A 17,527-nucleotide genomic window follows, 5' to 3' on the forward strand; every position below is an offset into this window, starting at 1 on the left:
TTGATAATCTGAATGAAGTTGGAGCGAAAACCTACAGGAGGGTAGCTTTTCAGGAACAGGGTTGGAGGGTATCTCTCCAGGAACAGGGTTGGAGGGTATCTCTCCAGGAACAGGGTTGGAGGGTATCTCTCCAGGAACAGGGTTGGAGGGTATCTCTCCAGGAACAGGGTTGGAGGGTATCTCTCCAGGAATAGGGTTGGAGGGTAGCTCTCCAGGAACAGGGTTGGAGGGTAGCTCTCCAGGAACAGGGTTGGAGGGTAGCTCTCCAGGAACAGGGTTGGAGAGCCCTGGTCTAAAGGGCTTTTCACCATTACTGAGTCAAACCAACCTGTACTGAGCTGGCCTGTTTACACGTCCACAATAGTGGCTAGAACCGGGATGAAAAGGAAAATGTGGAAAGATCTGAGCCAGCACAGTACGGTTTGGGTTGGCCCTAAAGAGGCATCCGATGTCTGAGCCAGAACAGTACGGTTTGGGTTGGCCCTAAAGAGGCATCTAATGTCTGAGTCAGCACAGTACGGTTTGGGTTGGCCCTAACGTGTGAAAGAGGCATCTAATGTCTGAGTCAGCACAGTACGGTTTGGGTTGGCCCTAACGTGTGAATGAGGCATCTGATGTCTGAGACAGAACAGTACGGTTTGGGTTGGCCCTAACGTGTGAAAGAGGCATCTGATGTCTGAGACAGAACAGTACGGTTTGGGTTGGCCCTAACGTGTGAAAGAGGCATCTGATGTCTGAGACAGAACAGTACGGTTTGGGTTGGCCCTAACGTGTGAAAGAGGCATCTGATGTCTGAGACAGAACAGTACGGTTTGGGTTGGCCCTAACGTGTGAAAGAGGCATCTGATGTCTGAGCCAGAACAGTACGGTTTGGGTTGGCCCTAACGTGTGAAAGAGGCATCTGATGTCTGAGACAGAACAGTACGGTTTGGGTTGGCCCTAACGTGTGAAAGAGGCATCTGATGTCTGAGCCAGCACAGTACGGTTTGGGTTGACCATAAAGAGTGAAAGCGAAATTTGATGTCTGTACCAGAACAGTTTGCTTCGGCTCGGCACGGTAGTGTGAATCCCTCAGTAAATTCGCTCTCTTTGACCCACACTTTATCTCCCTACCCTTCCTGTGAGCCACCCAGAGGCCCCTGGTGTTGCTGTGGCCAAGAATATATAGTCAACAGAGTTAGTTCTTAATGGCTGTTCTACGTGGTAGATAGTGTTACTGTTTTATTATGGAGAGTTTCAGAGGAAACAGAATGGAGTGCTGACACAGCAGGGGTGAACAGTAAGCCTGAAGGGGGTGTGTGATTCCCCTGGATGACCTGCTTTCCAGGCAGTACTAGGCCCTAGAAAACAGGATGTGGGCGGTGTGCGTCTCTCTCTCATCCCACGCAGACACACACAAACACTTCACACACACACATTTCACACACTTCACACACACACATTTCACACACTCGCCTCTCCCTCTGGTTGGCTACTGTAAGACTGAGAGTGTCTCGTTCACTGGTTTCAAAATGTTGATGACTATCATCACGCTGACCTCTGACCTCTGCAGATGTATTGAACTGTTCGAGTAAATGCAGGATGTTTCTGAGATACAGAGAGGGGAGATTATGAGTTGTCCATCTGATGATGAATATAATGCTATTTCAGTTATCTCATGAATATGTAATGGAACTTCTCTTCACCCCCCATCTCCCACTCTCATGTCTCTGTCTGTTTCTATTGTTGCACATTGTGTGTGTGTGTGTGTGTGTGTGTGTGTGTGTGTCTGTCTGTCTATTTGAATGGTAAATCTCTATTGATAAACTGCGTGAATCAAAGATGTAGCCTAGGCCTATTCACATGAATGCATATTCAATAGGAGTGAGTGCATGCATAGAGTTATTGAGCTTGTTTTGGCTGATTTCATGGGTCTACAGATGAAAAACAATCTGTTTCCCTTCCATTTGGGACTTATTTTATTGTACTGATCAACCAAACCGTTTTTCATGTTCTAGTATCAAAAAAGTACTGAAGTGTCGGTATACCATGCAACACTAGAAAGGACAAAGCTACAAAACAACAAGACAACAATTGTACCTGGGTACTCCTACTCAATATGGCTGACATGATACGGGAATGTCCTTTAGTGAGCTTTGTGTCAGGGGGAACCACAGTAAAACTGTTTCTTCACACTGATTTACAGACACAGACACAGACACAGACACACACACACACACACACACACACACACACACAGCTCTGCTGCTTCCCCTACTGTGGCAGCAGGCGGAATCTTTTATGTTCGTTATTTGCCAGTGGCCTGATCAATGACAGTCAAACAACAGCAATCACAGGCAATATTCACCCAGTATCCCAACACAGTCCCCCTCAGCAATTAGTTGAAGTGGATGGGTTTTCCCAACACCCCCCCACCTCTCTCTCTCAGGGTGTTTCCCAAATGGAAGAGTATTTCCTTTATAGTGCACTACTTTTCAGTAGGGCCCATGTCAAAAGTAGTGCACTATAAGGGCAATAAGGGGTCATTGGGGACACAGGCTTATATTCTGAGAAGGGAAGTGAGTGTGACATGGCACTGATGTCACAACAGGAACGGACTACTCCCTCATGTGGTTCTTTGTCTGATGTGAAGCAGAGGGCTTGTCTTGACCTGCGGCTAGGGCTGTGTGTGTTTCTGATACGGCCCTGAATAGCCTGCTGTGTAAATGTCTGGGGAAGAGGATTCCTATAGTATTATAGGAGGAAGGCCGTAGTTAAGGGATGCCTTGGTCTCTCTCTCTCTCTCTCTTTAACTCTTTCTCTCTTTAACTCTTTCTCTCTCTGGGTCCTGTGGTGTTCTTCTAACTGTCCCTACCAGCCAAGACAGGAATGCAGTGGGTGGCTGTGTATGTGGTTTCCCCCGATGCATCCACCCAGTATGACTTCAATGTTTACTTTCAGGATGAGCAGTTAATTTCCTGCTTGTTAAGCACGCAGCACTGCTCTGGCTTTACTCAGCGTGACATTCACTTGTGTAATCGATGGAAGATGAGGCCCATGAAATGTAAAACGCTATTAAATAAAATCTGCCCTATTGGATTTGGATTTGTACTAGGCCTATCAGCAGCAGCAGCAGTGTGTGTGTGTGTGTGTGTGTGTGTGTGTGTGTGTGTGTGTGTGTGTGTGTGTGTGTAGAGTATGTAAGGACAGGTATCAAATCCATTATTTGTCTCAAGGAGATTCTGACTGGCTGCATAAAGAAATAAAAGGCCATTCTAGTATTTATTTAGTTGTGTGTCTAACAGACATTGGATTTGTCCAATAAGAAACCCTTGTTATTCTTTAGGACTCCTGTAGTCTGTTATTCCTGTTTAAAATGACCAGACATTCTAGTGTTCTTCTCATCATGGTATTGGGTTTGGCAGTTACTTTCAATAATTAAATGAAGCATTTTAATTATGCACTCTAATTTCAGTTTTGTTTTTAGGTTGGAATTTCAGATAAATTCAGCATTTTTCAGATCACATACGTTTTTGCTTTTACATTTTCTCAGCTTTGAGTGAAGCCTCTGTGGTAGGTGTCATGAATTATGAAGGTGTGTGTGTGTGTGGGGAGGAGCGCACGTGTGGTGTGAGCATTCGTGCATGCATGCGCACACATGCTTCGGTGTGTGTGTGTGCATGCTTGTGTCTCAAAAATACATTAAACCTTGTTCTTTCTGGCTGGCTGAGTGTGCCCTTTCCATATGGATCCCTGTGCTGGACTTGTAGCCATAAATACACACACTGGTGTCCATGCTTCACCATCCCTGGGCTTGTTAACCTTCCAGTGAGCCCCACCGGGGTCAACCACAGCCCATGACCTTTGACCTATGAACCTTCCAGCTTATGATCTCCTGTGTGTTGAGGGAGGAGAGAGGTCACCAGCGGGTGCTGTTCACACCACCATAGAGAGAGGCTCTGGGGTGTAGTTAGTTTCCCTGAGTACAGGGACCACCTTGCTTATCGTCTGTGTTTTACCAGGAAATTGATGCATTGGGTTTGAGTGACTCAGACATGGCTCATTGATTGTTTTTGGAAATTGGCTTGTTGTCTCAACATGTATGAAATGATTTGAGTTGGGCTGAGTGAATGTCTGCATTTGAGATTGTTTCAGAATCCTCTGTCACAGGCTCCTGTTGTTGTGAATGGGGTCACCTTTGGTTCGTTCTGTATAGGTATGGCTCTGCTTGACTTTCAATGGCTCTGACGCACACACACACACACACACACACACACACACACACACACACACACACACACACAGAGAGAGCAGCCCCATTATTCAGGACAGATTGCTCCTCCCTCAGTCCTTGTCCCGGGGGAAGCTAATAATAACCGTACATGCAGTGACAGGGCTTTGAGATATGCCACGCTAGTGCTGTCCTGGCACTGCTGGCCTGGGCTTGTATTTCACTTACACTGAGCTGATACACACACACACACACACACACACACACACACCAGAGGATATTATCCCTCAGAGTACAGTATAGAGCATGTCTAGTGTGAACTGGAGGAGCCACAGACCATTACAGAACCTTTGAGTTCATCCAGTTTGTTGCCCGTTGTGTTATTGGGGGTGGATGTGAAGTTCTCACATGAGGAGAAGTGGTTTGTCCTGAATTAGGGCATCATGTCCTGGCAGGTGGAGTTATCTGTGCGACATTCCTTCCATCAGAGACATTGGAGGAGTCCAGGTAGAAGGGGGTAGAGTTGATCTGGCCTGGCTTGTTGCAGTGTTTCCTACCACATTGTGTAGGCCTTGTTCCCCCTGTCTAAAATCATTTGGCTTCAATTGGTTTAATTTTAGGCCCTGGATGTTGTTGTAGGGCGGCCTTTGTAAAGTAATCTGGGGAAAACACTATCCTATTGCTTCGCTGTGATGTGCTGTGGACTTGACTGTTCTTGGAGTGTTTGTAAACACGGTGGGTCAGTAGACTTCTGGCAGGCAGCTGTAAACACGGTGGGGCAGCAGGCAGCCCTGTACTACTGTAAACACGGTGGGTCAGTAGACTTCTGGCAGGCAGCCCTGTACTACTGTAAACACGGTGGGGCAGCAGGCAGCCCTGTACTACTGTAAACACGGTGGGGCAGCAGGCAGCCCTGTACTACTGTAAACACGGTGGGTCAGTAGACTTCTGGCAGGCAGCCCTGTACTACTGTAAACACGGTGGGGCAGCAGGCAGCCCTGTACTACTGTAAACACGGTGGGGCAGCAGGCAGCCCTGTACTACTGTAAACACGGTGGGTCAGTAGACTTCTGGCAGGCAGCCCTGTACTACTGTAAACACGGTGGGGCAGCATGCAGCCCTGTACTACTGTAAACACGGTGGGGCAGCAGGCAGCCCTGTACTACTGTAAACACGGTGGGGCAGCAGGCAGCCCTGTACTACTGTAAACACGGTGGGTCAGTAGGCTTCTGGCAGGCAGCCCTGTACTACTGTAAACACGGTGGGGCAGCAAGCAGCCCTGTACTACTGTAAACACGGTGGGGCAGCAGGCAGCCCTGTACTACTGTAAACACGGTGGGGCAGCAGGCAGCCCTGTACTACTGTAAACATGGTGGGGCAGCAGGCAGCCCTGTACTACTGTAAACACGGTGGGGCAGCAGGCAGCCCTGTACTACTGTAAACACGGTGGGGCAGCAGGCAGCCCTGTACTACTGTAAACATGGTGGGGCAGCAGGCAGCCCTGTACTACTGTAAACACGGTGGGGCAGCATGCAGCCCTGTACTACTGTAAACACGGTGGGGCAGCAGGCAGCCCTGTACTACTGTAAACACGGTGGGGCAGCAGGCAGCCCTGTACTACTGTAAACACGGTGGGTCAGTAGACTTCTGGCAGGCAGCCCTGTACTACTGTAAACACGGTGGGGCAGCAGGCAGCCCTGTACTACTGTAAACACGGTGGGGCAGCAGGCAGCCCTGTACTACTGTAAACACGGTGGGTCAGTAGACTTCTGGCAGGCAGCCCTGTACTACTGTAAACACGGTGGGGCAGCAGGCAGCCCTGTACTACTGTAAACACGGTGGGGCAGCAGGCAGCCCTGTACTACTGTAAACACGGTGGGTCAGTAGACTTCTGGCAGGCAGCCCTGTACTACTGTAAACACGGTGGGGCAGCAGGCAGCCCTGTACTACTGTAAACACGGTGGGTCAGTAGGCTTCTGGCAGGCAGCCCTGTACTACTGTAAATGTATATTTTTTTTATGTTTGTTCTTTGTTATAGGGCCAAAAAGATTGGAGAAGTGGTTTACCCATTCATCTCCGTTTTGGATAGATAGCTCTTCATGTTGTTGTTTGTTTAGTGTTTTCCAATTTTCCCAGAAGTGGTTAGAGTCTAAGGATTCTTCAATTACATTGAGCTGATTTCTGACATGCTGTTCTTTCTTTTTCCATAGTGTATTTCTGTATTGTTTTAGTGATTCACCATAGTGAAGGCGTAGGCTCAGGTTTTCTGGGTCTCTATATTTTTGGTTGGATAGGTTTCTCAATTTCTTTCTTAGGTTTTTGCATTCTTCATCAAACCATTTGTCACTGTTGTTACTTTTCTTCGGTTTTCTGTTAGAGATTTTTAGATTTGATAGGGAAGCTGAGGGGTCAAATATGCTGTTTAGGTTTTCTACTGCCAAGTTTACACCTTCACTATTACAGTGGAACGTTTTGTCCAGGAAGTTGTCTAAAAGGGATTGATTTTGTTGTTGCCTAATTGTTTTTTGGTAGGTTTCGACACTACTTTCCTTCCATCTATAGCATTTCTTAATATTATTCAGTTCCTTTGGCTTTGATGCCTCATGATTGAGTATTGCTCTGTTCAAGTAGACTGTGATTTTGCTGTGGTCTGATAGGGGTGTCAGTGGGCTGACTGTGAACACTGAGAGACTCTGGGTTGAGGTCAGTGATAAAGTAGTCTACAGTACTACTGCCAAGAGTTGAGCTATAGGTGTACCTACCATAGGAGTCCCCTTGAAGCCTACCATTGACTAGGTACATACCCAGTGTGCGACAGAGCTGCAGGAGTTGTGACCCGTTTTTGTTGGTTATGTTGTCGTAGTTGTGCCTAGGGAGGCATATGGGGGAGGGAATGCTGTCACCTCCAGGTAGGTGTTTGTCCCCCTGTGTGCTGAGGGTGTCAGGTTCTTGTCCAGTTCTGGCATTTAGGTCGCCACAGACTAGTACATGTCCCTGGGTCTGGAAATGATTGATTTCCCCCTCCAGGATGGAGAAGCTGTCTTCATTAAAGTATTGGGGTTCTAGTGGGGGGATATAGGTAGCACACAGGAGGACATTTCTCTCTGTTGAGATCATTTCCTTTTGAATTTCTAGCGAAATGTAAAATGTTCCTGTTTTGATTAATTTAATTTAATGAGTTAGGTCTGCTCTATACCAAATTAGCTCACCCCCTGAGTCCCCTTCCCTGTTTCACACCTGGTAGTTTGATGGATGTGACTACCAGCTCTCTGTAACCTAGAGGGCAACCAGTGGGTCTGTCTCCTCTATAGGATGACAATGTCTGTATTTCCGATTTCTTTGGTGAAGTCCAGGTTCCTGCTGTTTAGGCCAAAGGCAGATGACCTCAGGCCTTGGATATTCCAGGATGAAATAGTGAAGGCTTAGTGTTCCATAAAGTGTCTAATGTTGTTGGTCGTGTGGTTTGGCCTCAGGCCAGTAATTGTGAGCAGAGCCTGCTGAGCATCTGGTACATGCCATTGGCTTGGGCTATTGTAAGAGTCGGGGTTGGGCCTGTTTGCCTGCTCACGGCCTGGGTGTATGTGTGACTTTCATGTTGAGGCCCTCTTTGCGGGAGTGGGGGGGGGGGGGGGGGGGGGGTGTTAATTGGTGGGGGTGGGGGTGTAGATGTGGCTGATGGTGCTGTGGTCTCTCTCTTCCTCTGTCTCTCTCTCTTCCTCTCTCTCTGTCTCTCTCTTCCTCTCTCTCTGTCTCTCTCTTCCTCTCTCTGTCTCTCTCTGTCGCTCTCTTCCTCTCTCTCTGTCTCTCGCTTCCTCTCTCAGCCTCTCTCTCTCTCTCTCAGCCTCTCTCTCTGTCTCTCTTCCTCTCTCTGTCTCTCTTCCTCTCTCTGTCTCTCTTCCTCTCTCTGTCTCTCTCTTCCTCTCGCTCTGTCTCTCTCTTCCTCCCTCTCTCTCTCTCTCTCTTCCTCCCTCTCTGTCTCTCTCTTCCTCTCTCTGTCTCTCTCTTCCTCTCTCTCTGTCTCTCTCTTCCTCTCTCTGTCTCTCTCTGTCTCTCTCTTCCTCTCTCTCTTCCTCTCTCTCTCTCTGTCTCTCTCTTCCTCTCTCTCTCTCTCTCTCTCTTCCTCTCTCTCTGTCTCTCTCTTCCTCTCTCTCTGTCTCTCTCTTCCTCTCTCTCTGTCTCTCTCTTCCTCTCTCTGTCTCTCTCTCTCTCTGTCTCTCTCTTCCTCTCTCTCTCTCTCTCTGTCTCTTTCCACCTCTCTTTCTCCTTGTTATTTCTCTCTAGGCTGCCAGACCCGACTTAGAGCCTTCTATCACGTTTTGATAGGATAGTTGTTACCCAGCCTAAGGGAACAGGTAGGTTACAATGAGAATGATAGGGTCAAGGAAGGTGTGTTCTGTGAGTATTTTGGGATAACCCAAACCTCTCTATCACTCTCTCTGTCCCCACAGTGCCAGACGACCTCACCCCTGAGGAGCAGCATGAACTGGAAAACATCCGCCGGCGCAAGCAAGAGCTGCTGGAAGACATTCAGGTACGGTGTGTGTGTGGGGAGGGGGGAGAGTAGGAGAGAAGTGTGTGTGGGATGGGGGATAGTGTGTGTGTGTGTTAAGATGTAGTGAGGGTTACATCAGTATCAAAGCATCTCCCAGTATCATAATGTGTTCCAGACACACATTGACAAGTCGATCCTTAGTTTGTCTACAGTACAGTAGATCCTTAGTTTGTCTACAGTACAGTAGATCCTTAGTTTGTCTACAGTACAGTAGATCCTTAGTTTGTCTACAGTACAGTAGATCTTTAGTTTGTCTACAGTACAGTAGATCTTTAGTTTGTCTACAGTACAGTAGATCCTTAGTTTGTCTACAGTACAGTAGATCTTTAGTTTGTCTACAGTACAGTAGATCCTTAGTGAGTCTACAGTACAGTAGATCCTTAGTTTGTCTACAGTACAGTAGATCCTTAGTTTGTCTACAGTACAGTAGATCTTTAGTTTGTCTACAGTACAGTAGATCTTTAGTTTGTCTACAGTACAGTAGATCCTTAGTGAGTCTACAGTACAGTAGATCCTTAGTTTGTCTACAGTACAGTAGATATTTAGTTTGTCTACAGTACAGTAGATCCTTAGTGAGTCTACAGTACAGTAGATCCTTAGTTTGTCTACAGTACAGTAGATCCTTAGTTTGTCTACAGTACAGTAGATCCTTAGTGAGTCTACAGTACAGTAGATCCTTAGTTTGTCTACAGTACAGTAGATCTTTAGTTTGTCTACAGTACAGTAGATCTTTAGTTTGTCTACAGTACAGTAGATCTTTAGTTTGTCTACAGTACAGTAGATCTTTAGTTTGTCTACAGTACAGTAGATCCTTAGTGAGTCTACAGTACAGTAGATCCTTAGTTTGTCTACAGTACAGTAGATCTTTAGTTTGTCTACAATACAGTAGATCCTTAGTGAGTCTACAGTACAGTAGATCCTTAGTTTGTCTACAGTACAGTAGATCCTTAGTTTGTCTACAGTACAGTAGATCCTTAGTGAGTCTACAGTACAGTAGATCCTTAGTGAGTCTACAGTACAGTAGATCCTTAGTTTGTCTACAGTAGATCCTTAGTTTGTCTACAGTACAGTAGATCTTTAGTTTGTCTACAGTACAGTAGAAGCTTGTTAGTTGGATTTTTTTCTCCTTTCCAAACCTGTTAAATCATTACCCCCAGTGCTCCACCCCTGTAATGTGAAAAATATCACATTCTCTAGTCAGAGAGGCATGGTTGTTCTACATCATAATATTTATATCTGAAAGTTCCACAACGTTGTGCCCTGCTGAACGCAGCCCTGCTTTGGAGGGGTGGAAGGGTGAGGGCAGGTGTTTCAGGGTATGGGGTGTAGGGTGGAAGCTTCTCAACACTTTTCCTGTTGACCCACCAGGCCCCAGACGTTTGTCTGCCCTCCGCAGGCTCTGTCTGTCTTCTCCTCTGCTTTTTGATTAAATATTGACTTCACCTGCCAGTTAGCTCTACCCCTGCCTTAATCCTCCAGCTGCCCCTTTCTGCAAAGAGACTGACTATATCCTCCAAATATTATGGCCCATGAAGAATGTGTGGCATTTCCCCCCACAAAGTGCAGGACCCCCTTTTAGTAAACGGACTATCTTGAGATGGAGCCTAGCTAGTTGTTTGTGTACTGTGTAGTTGTTGAGTGGCAGTGTGAGCAGTAGGGGGACTAACTGTAGGATAATAAGGCAAGACAAGTCAGACCTGGGTCAAATAGCATTTGTTTTCTTTCAAATACTAGGAGTGTTTGATTGAGCAAGGAATTTGAAAGACAAATACTATTTGAATCCAGGTCTTGGAAGAGTGTTAAGAGCTGTAAAATGACTTTATCATTTCATTTGGTGTCACTCCTCACACACCCAGACAGAATGGGGTTAGCTAAGTTCCCATGAGACAAGCAGTGTCCTTCATCCACCCTTCATCTAGTGTGTCAGTCAGTAAAGCTCATATCAAGGCAGAGATGTTAATGTTGCCTCTCCATGGTATCTCATTTGTCCTTTCATTTACCGTTATTTATCCAGGCTCGTCTTACTGCGATCTAATGTCTTTCGCAAGAGAGACCTGGGCCCGTATTCATAAAACATCTCAGAGTAGGAGTTCTGATCTAGGATCAGGGCCCGTATTCATAAAACATCTCAGAGTAGGAGTTCTGATGTAGGATCAGGGCCCGTATTCATAAAACATCTCAGTGTAGGAGTTCTGATCTAGGATCAGGGCCCGTATTCATAAAACATCTCAGTGTAGGAGTTCTGATCTAGGATCAGGGCCCGTATTCATAAAATATCTCATAGTAGGAGTGCGGATCTAGGATCAGGGCCTGTATTCATAAAACATCTCATAGTAGGAGTGTGGATCTAGGATCAGGGCCTGTATTCATAAAATATCTCATAGTAGGAGTGCGGATCTAGGATCAGGGCCTGTATTCATAAAACATCTCATAGTAGGAGTGTGGATCTAGGATCAGGGCCTGTATTCATAAAATATCTCATAGTAGGAGTGCGGATCTAGGATCAGGGCCTGTATTCATAAAACATCTCATAGTAGGAGTGTGGATCTAGGATCAGGTCTCTCCTGTCCATGTAATCTTGATCTAAAAGGCAAAACAGATCCTAGATTAGCACTCCTACTCTGAGAAGTTTTATGAATACACTCCCAGGTCCCGCTGTCCATTTAATATTATTCATTATGATCTGAAGCGCAAAACTGATCCTTTATCGTCACTCCTACAGTACTCTAAGATTCTTTATGTGTATGGGCCCTGGTCAAGATAGCAGCAAGATATAGGTCGTAATCATTAGGGCACAATGTCGCAAAATGTTTTGCAATGGACATCGAAGAATTCCAGGTAGTCCTTCACATTTTTCAGTCTGTTGTATTCTCTGCTTTGGTCCCTAATGAATTAGCAGCTCTCTCTCTCTCTCTCTCTCTCTCTCTCTCTCTCTCTCTCTCTCTCTCTCTCTCTCTCTCTCTCTCTCTCTCGCTCTCTCGCTCTCTCTCTCTCGCTCTCTCTCTATCTATCTATCTATACAGTTGAAGTCAGAAGTTTACATACACTTAGGTTGGAGTCATTAAAACTCGTTTTTCAACCACCCCACACATTTCTTGTTAAAAAAATAAATATTGTAGACCTCCACAAGTCTGGTTCAGCCTTGGGAGCAATTTCCAAACGCCTGAAGGTACCACGTTCATCTGTACAAACAATAGTACGCAAGTATAAACACCATGGGACCACGCAGCCTTCATACCGCTCAGGAAGGAGACGCGTTCTGTGTCCTAGAGATGAGCGTACTTTGGTGTGAAAAGTGCAAATCAATCCCAGAACAACAGCAAAGGACCTTGTGAAGATGCTGGAGGAAACAGGTACAAAAGTATCTACAGTAAAACGAGTCCTATATCGACATAACCTGAAAGGCCGCTCAGCAAGGAGCCAGACTATGGTTTGCAACTGCACATGGGGACAAAGATCGTACTTTTTGGAGAAATGTCCTCTGGTCTGATGAAACAAAAATAGAACTTTTTGGCCATAATGACCATTGTTATGTTTGGAGGAAAAAGGGGGTTACTTGCAAGCCGAAGAACACCATCCCAACCGTGAAGCACGGGGGTGGCAGCATCATGCTGTGGGGGTGCTTTGCTGCAGGAGGGACTGGTGCACTTCACAAAATAGATGGCATCATGAGGAAGGAAAGTTATGTGGATATATTGAAGCAACATCTCAAGACAACAGTCAGGAAGTTAAAGCTTGGTCGCAAATGGGTCTTCCAAATGGACAATGACCCCAAGCATACTTCCAAAGTTGTGGCAAAATGGCTTAAGGACAACAAAGTCAAGGTATTGGAGTGGCCATCACAATGCCCTGACCTCAATCCTATAGAACATTTGTGGGCAGAACTGAAAAAGCGTGTGCGAGCAAGGAGGCCTACAAACCTGACTCAGTTACACCAGCTCTGTCAGGAGGAATTGTGAAAAACTGAGTTTAAATGTATTTGGCTAAGGTGTATGTAAACTCCGACTTCAACTGTATATACTGTATCATCTATCTTACCACACAGCATAGACACACACAGATGACATTCCCTTAGTCTCTGAGTCTAGCAATGTAAAGCACTGGTGACCTCTGTGGCGTGTCCAGTGACCCCGGTCATTCTCAGTAACATCCATGTAGTTAAATGGTCAATATGAGGGACATGGACAGGACAGCAACCATGGCCCTGGGCCAGGTGATTGGCCCCTGCTGTGGCCCTGTGGCCCTTGTGACACTCTAGCATCCCCTGGCCTGGCTGACTGTGACGGACAAACACAGGAGGACAAGAGATCTGACACCCTCTCTTTATTAGCTGTCTGTGTGTCCAGGAGGTCGTGATGTAGTTTCCCCCTCCAGTCTCCATCCTGTTTCACCCTCATACAGGGCCCTGACTGGTGAATGCCCGTCTGGCCCTTCACCCTCCCTTCCTCCCCCCCTCCCTCCCCCCTCCCTCTCTGGAACTGGACTCTCACAGAGCTGTCAGAAAAGGCATAATCGGCAATAACTCCATTAATCTCCCAAACACAACCCCAAAATAATCACATTTTATGCTCCCTACTCCATTTGTATGGAAGTCATTCACCAATGTTCCTCCCTTTAATGTGATTTGTAAAGAAGAAAGGGTTTGGGGAGAAAGAGAGACCTGCTGCAGTGCACATACACATCCGGTTGATATTAGATTGGAGTGGTTAGTGTCAGTGTTGGTTACGGGTATGGGGAGACTGCATGGTGGCAGCAGTGGGCACAGACAGTGCGCACAGACAGTGGGCACAGACAGTGGGCACAGACAGTGGGTACTCACGGGTCTGGAGGAGAAAGTAGAATGTTCTGGATCCTCACAACCTGTCCTGGGACCGCAGACTGAGTGTAATGCTCTAGTGTGTGTGTGTGTGTGTGTGTGTGTGTGTGTGTGTGTGTGTGTGTGTGTGTGTGTGTGTGTCTATCTCTGTTTGTGTTTGGTCCTAACCCTCTCCTCTCTCTAATTTCCAGCGTCTAAAGAATGAGATAGCAGAAGTGACCAGTGAGATTGAGAACCTGGGTTCCACTGAGGAGAGGTGAGTGTGTAACAGTACGAAATCAGGGTTCCTTAGGGTTTTTAGGGTTCTTCAGGGTTCCTTGGGGTTCTTCAGGGTTCCTTGGGTTTTTTTAAGGTTCTTCAGGGTTCCTTGCCATCTCCTATCTCTTACAGTCCAAATTGCTTTGTTTGTAATTCCATTAAACTTAGATAATGACTGTCGTTAAATATTTATACCCAAATGTCCAGATAGTGCCAACCCTCTTCCCCTTCCCAAAACACCACGCACACACATGCACGTACTCGCACACACACACGCTTGCTCACACACACACACATACAATCACACTCCCACAAACACACACACATTGACTAGTGCTTTTAAATGTTTCATCAGCCACACCCACCGTGATGGGGGGAATATTCAATAATGCAGAGGTGTTTGGGTAGAGCAGACAATTGAGGGTCCCTAGGGAAGGAAGAAGTGAAGGGTACTTTGGAGTGTGGGCCGTGGGGTACTCAAGTTGAGGGGGATTCCATTCCACCACCCACCTCCTAAAGTATGTTTTCAGACATGCGTTTAGTTTGCTCTGGCCATTTACTAAATTGTATAAAGAGCTTTCTGAGTCATCTGAGTCTTTACCAATCCATGTGTCAAAGACAATAAGGTGGTGAAATTGTTGTTTTGTTTCTTTGACTTCTCGACACTACAGGCCTGAGAAATGGGCTTTTCCCATCATGCTTATTCTTGAGTCACAATTTCATCACGAATGTTGTCGTCAGTGGCCCATTAGAGCAATTTTAACTGCCAAGCTGATGACAAATGTTACATTCCTGAAAGTATTATTTGAATGAATAAGTGAAGGAATACATAATATTGACCCAATGTGAGATGAGCAAATTCCATTATACTTTTTCTCTCTTTGGACAAAGTTTATATTTACATGGCATCACACAAACACTTATTCTTGGGGCCGGTTTCCCGGACCCTGATGAAGCCTAGTGCTGGACTGAAAAGCATGCTCAATGGAAAATCTCATCTGTATTCATGAAACCAGCCCTTACAGTATCACAAATGGGGGATATTGTACATTTGATGAATCAATAATAATGTATCTCTAATTCATTTAATGTTAATCAAATGGTTACCCGGACTATTTGCATTTACCCCCTTTTTTACGCTGCTGCTACTCTCTGTTTATTATCTATGCATACCCCTACCTACATGTACATATGACCTCAATGACCTGGACTAACCCGTACCCCTCACATTGACTCGGTACCGCTACCCCCTGTATACAGCCTCCGTATTGTTGTTTTTGGTGTTATTTATTTCATTTTAACATTCGTTTATTTAGCAAATATTTTCTTACTCTGCATTGTTGGTTAAGGGCTCGTAAGTTAGCATTTCATGATAAGGTCTACACCTGTTGTATTCGGCACATGTGACAAATACAATTTGATTCTATTTGATTTGATTTGATGTTGCAGGAAAAACATGCAGAGGAATAAACAAGTGGCCATGGGCCGAAAGAAATTCAACATGGACCCTAAAAAGGTGAGTATCACATAGACCAGGGTTTCCCAAAAGCATCGTAGCACTAAGATCTTCTTCATTCCATTGAAACTAAATGCACGAAAGATTATCTTAGTGCTATGATGCTTTTGGGAATCCCAGCCCAGGGGTATTCAAGTTGTTGCTTCTCTGTTCTACCTGATCATTATTTTACCCACCTGGTGTCCCAGATCTAAATCAGTCCCTGGGTAGAGGGGAGCAATGAAACAAAGCAGTGGAACTGGCTTCCAGGTTCAGAGTTGAATTTGAGGGAAATAGACATTCTGAAGGTGTCTTGTGGGTTTGATATACTTGTGCTGTTCCAGGTTGTGGGTTTTTTGCAGTCCCACTGCGCCAACTCTCAGATCTGACAACGTGTAGAGAAGTGTTTGATGTTTCAGGAACCACAATATCTATTGTAGCGACCTTAACCAAACGCCTAGCAACCTCATCAATCAGGAGGTTCCATCCTCTTGACATTATGGTATGGATCGTACCCATGTTTGAGTCCCGGTTGGGCTTACCCCTGATTTCGCTGCAAAATGATTGCAATCTTTTGATATGCGCTGCACGGCTACAAACAATACGGCCTGGAACGCCCCCGTTGTAACGAGGGTCTGACACGGGATGTATGTTGTATTTTCTCAGGGGATTAAGTTCCTGATCGAGAACGACCTGCTGAAGCACACTAGCGATGACATCGCCCAGTTCCTGTACAAGGGGGAGGGGCTAAACAAGACTGCCATCGGAGACTACCTTGGGGAGAGGTCAGTGGGGAGAGCAGTGACGGCCACGTCTCTTTATGGGAGGGGTGTGTGTTTGTCTTGTCTGTTTGTGTGTGTTTCTGTGTGTGTGTGTTTCTGTGTAGTTCAGAAGGACGTCACTACTTTCCTGTCAAAGATGTCCCATTTCCAGATCACATACTTTCCCTAGTGCACCATTTCCTCGGTCAGGACAGGCACACGTCCTTTCCCCCAACGCCCTTTCCCCCAACGCCCTTTCCCCCAACGCCCTTTCCCCCAACTCCCTTTCCCCCAACGCCCTTTCCCCCAACGCCCTTTACCCCAACGCCCTTTACCCCAACGCCCTTTACCCCAACGCCCTTTACCCCAACTCCCTTTACCCCAACGCCCTTTCCCCCAACGCCCTTTCCCCCAACACCCTTTATTAGATCCAAATCTAGGCCCTCAGACCTCAAAACAGAGGCGTCGATTCCTTCACAGTCCATCTGTCTTTCCACTTCATCCATTCTAAATCATGTTATTAAGTACCTAAAAATCCTGGAATGTTGGCTGAAGCAGAATATTTTTTTAAACGTTGAGTCTCTCCTGAAGAGATACCATCTTTTATATTAATTCAAAGCCACATAACAGGCAACACCCAATGGCTGTTCAGTGTGTATATATTACCCAGGGAGCATTGCCTGCCTTATAGTGCTACAGCCTGGGTGTGGTCGGCTAGTTGACGAAGCCAGACCAGGAAATGGAGAGCTGAGTTGTGTTCAGTAGGGCAATGTTTTAAAATGGTTTGCAACGGAAAAGGTAAATGAGAGTTTCATATTGGACCCAGTTCAGGGAGTCCCTCTCTGTTTCAGTCCGTTTTCTTACATTCGGTACCTAATGAACACCACCCATATCTCGTCATGGATGCTCAGTCCAATTGGTATCAAGAGATTTCTGATTCCGGTGCGGGAGGGGCAAACTGTGTGTGTGCTCTCCCTGATTGGTCAGGAATCCCCCGGGCAGAGTTTGGGATTGGCTTTGACCCTGTCAGAGATCGACAGGAGGCCTCCCAGGACCTATCTTAGGGGAGATATCACTAACTCCAAAGGCCACAGATGTCAAGAAGAGTGATGTCATGATAGAGGTGTCACCTTGTGTGTGCCCCCTCCCCCAGTTTTGTATTGATTGTGTGTGTGTTGCGTGTGTATGTGCACGCGCATGCATGCGTGTGTGTGTATGTGCGTTTGTGTGTCTGGCTGTGTGTCTAAATGTCTGTGTGTCTGTGTCTTTTTATGTGTCTCTGTCTCTACACTCAAATAATTTAGCGATGATTTCAGAAAATCATTAACATATTATATTATTTTCCTTATAGAGATGAGTTCAACCTCCAGGTCCTCCATGACTTTGTGGAGCTCCATGAATTCACCGACCTGAACCTGGTCCAGGCCCTGAGGTA

At 46.2% G+C, this 17,527-nt stretch overlaps 1 protein-coding gene across 2 annotated transcripts in view; it reads left to right on the top strand.

The window, feature by feature from the left end:
- The window catches only part of LOC311103392 (cytohesin-1), an 82,955-nt gene that overhangs the window by 38,012 nt on the left and 27,416 nt on the right, over positions 1-17,527 (top strand). For both annotated transcript variants that reach the window (XM_084144957.1, XM_084144958.1), the window contains exons 2-6: positions 8,659-8,741; positions 13,770-13,834; positions 15,286-15,352; positions 15,998-16,116; positions 17,444-17,524. In XM_084144957.1, the coding sequence (XP_084001083.1) occupies positions 15,293-15,352; positions 15,998-16,116; positions 17,444-17,524 (260 nt within the window). In that variant the 5' untranslated portion in view covers positions 8,659-8,741; positions 13,770-13,834; positions 15,286-15,292. The remainder of the gene's footprint in view (positions 1-8,658; positions 8,742-13,769; positions 13,835-15,285; positions 15,353-15,997; positions 16,117-17,443; positions 17,525-17,527) is intronic.

This window comes from Coregonus lavaretus (assembly GCF_964263955.1).
Source record: "Coregonus lavaretus genome assembly, chromosome: 2".
NCBI classification, from domain to species: domain Eukaryota; kingdom Metazoa; phylum Chordata; class Actinopteri; order Salmoniformes; family Salmonidae; genus Coregonus; species Coregonus lavaretus.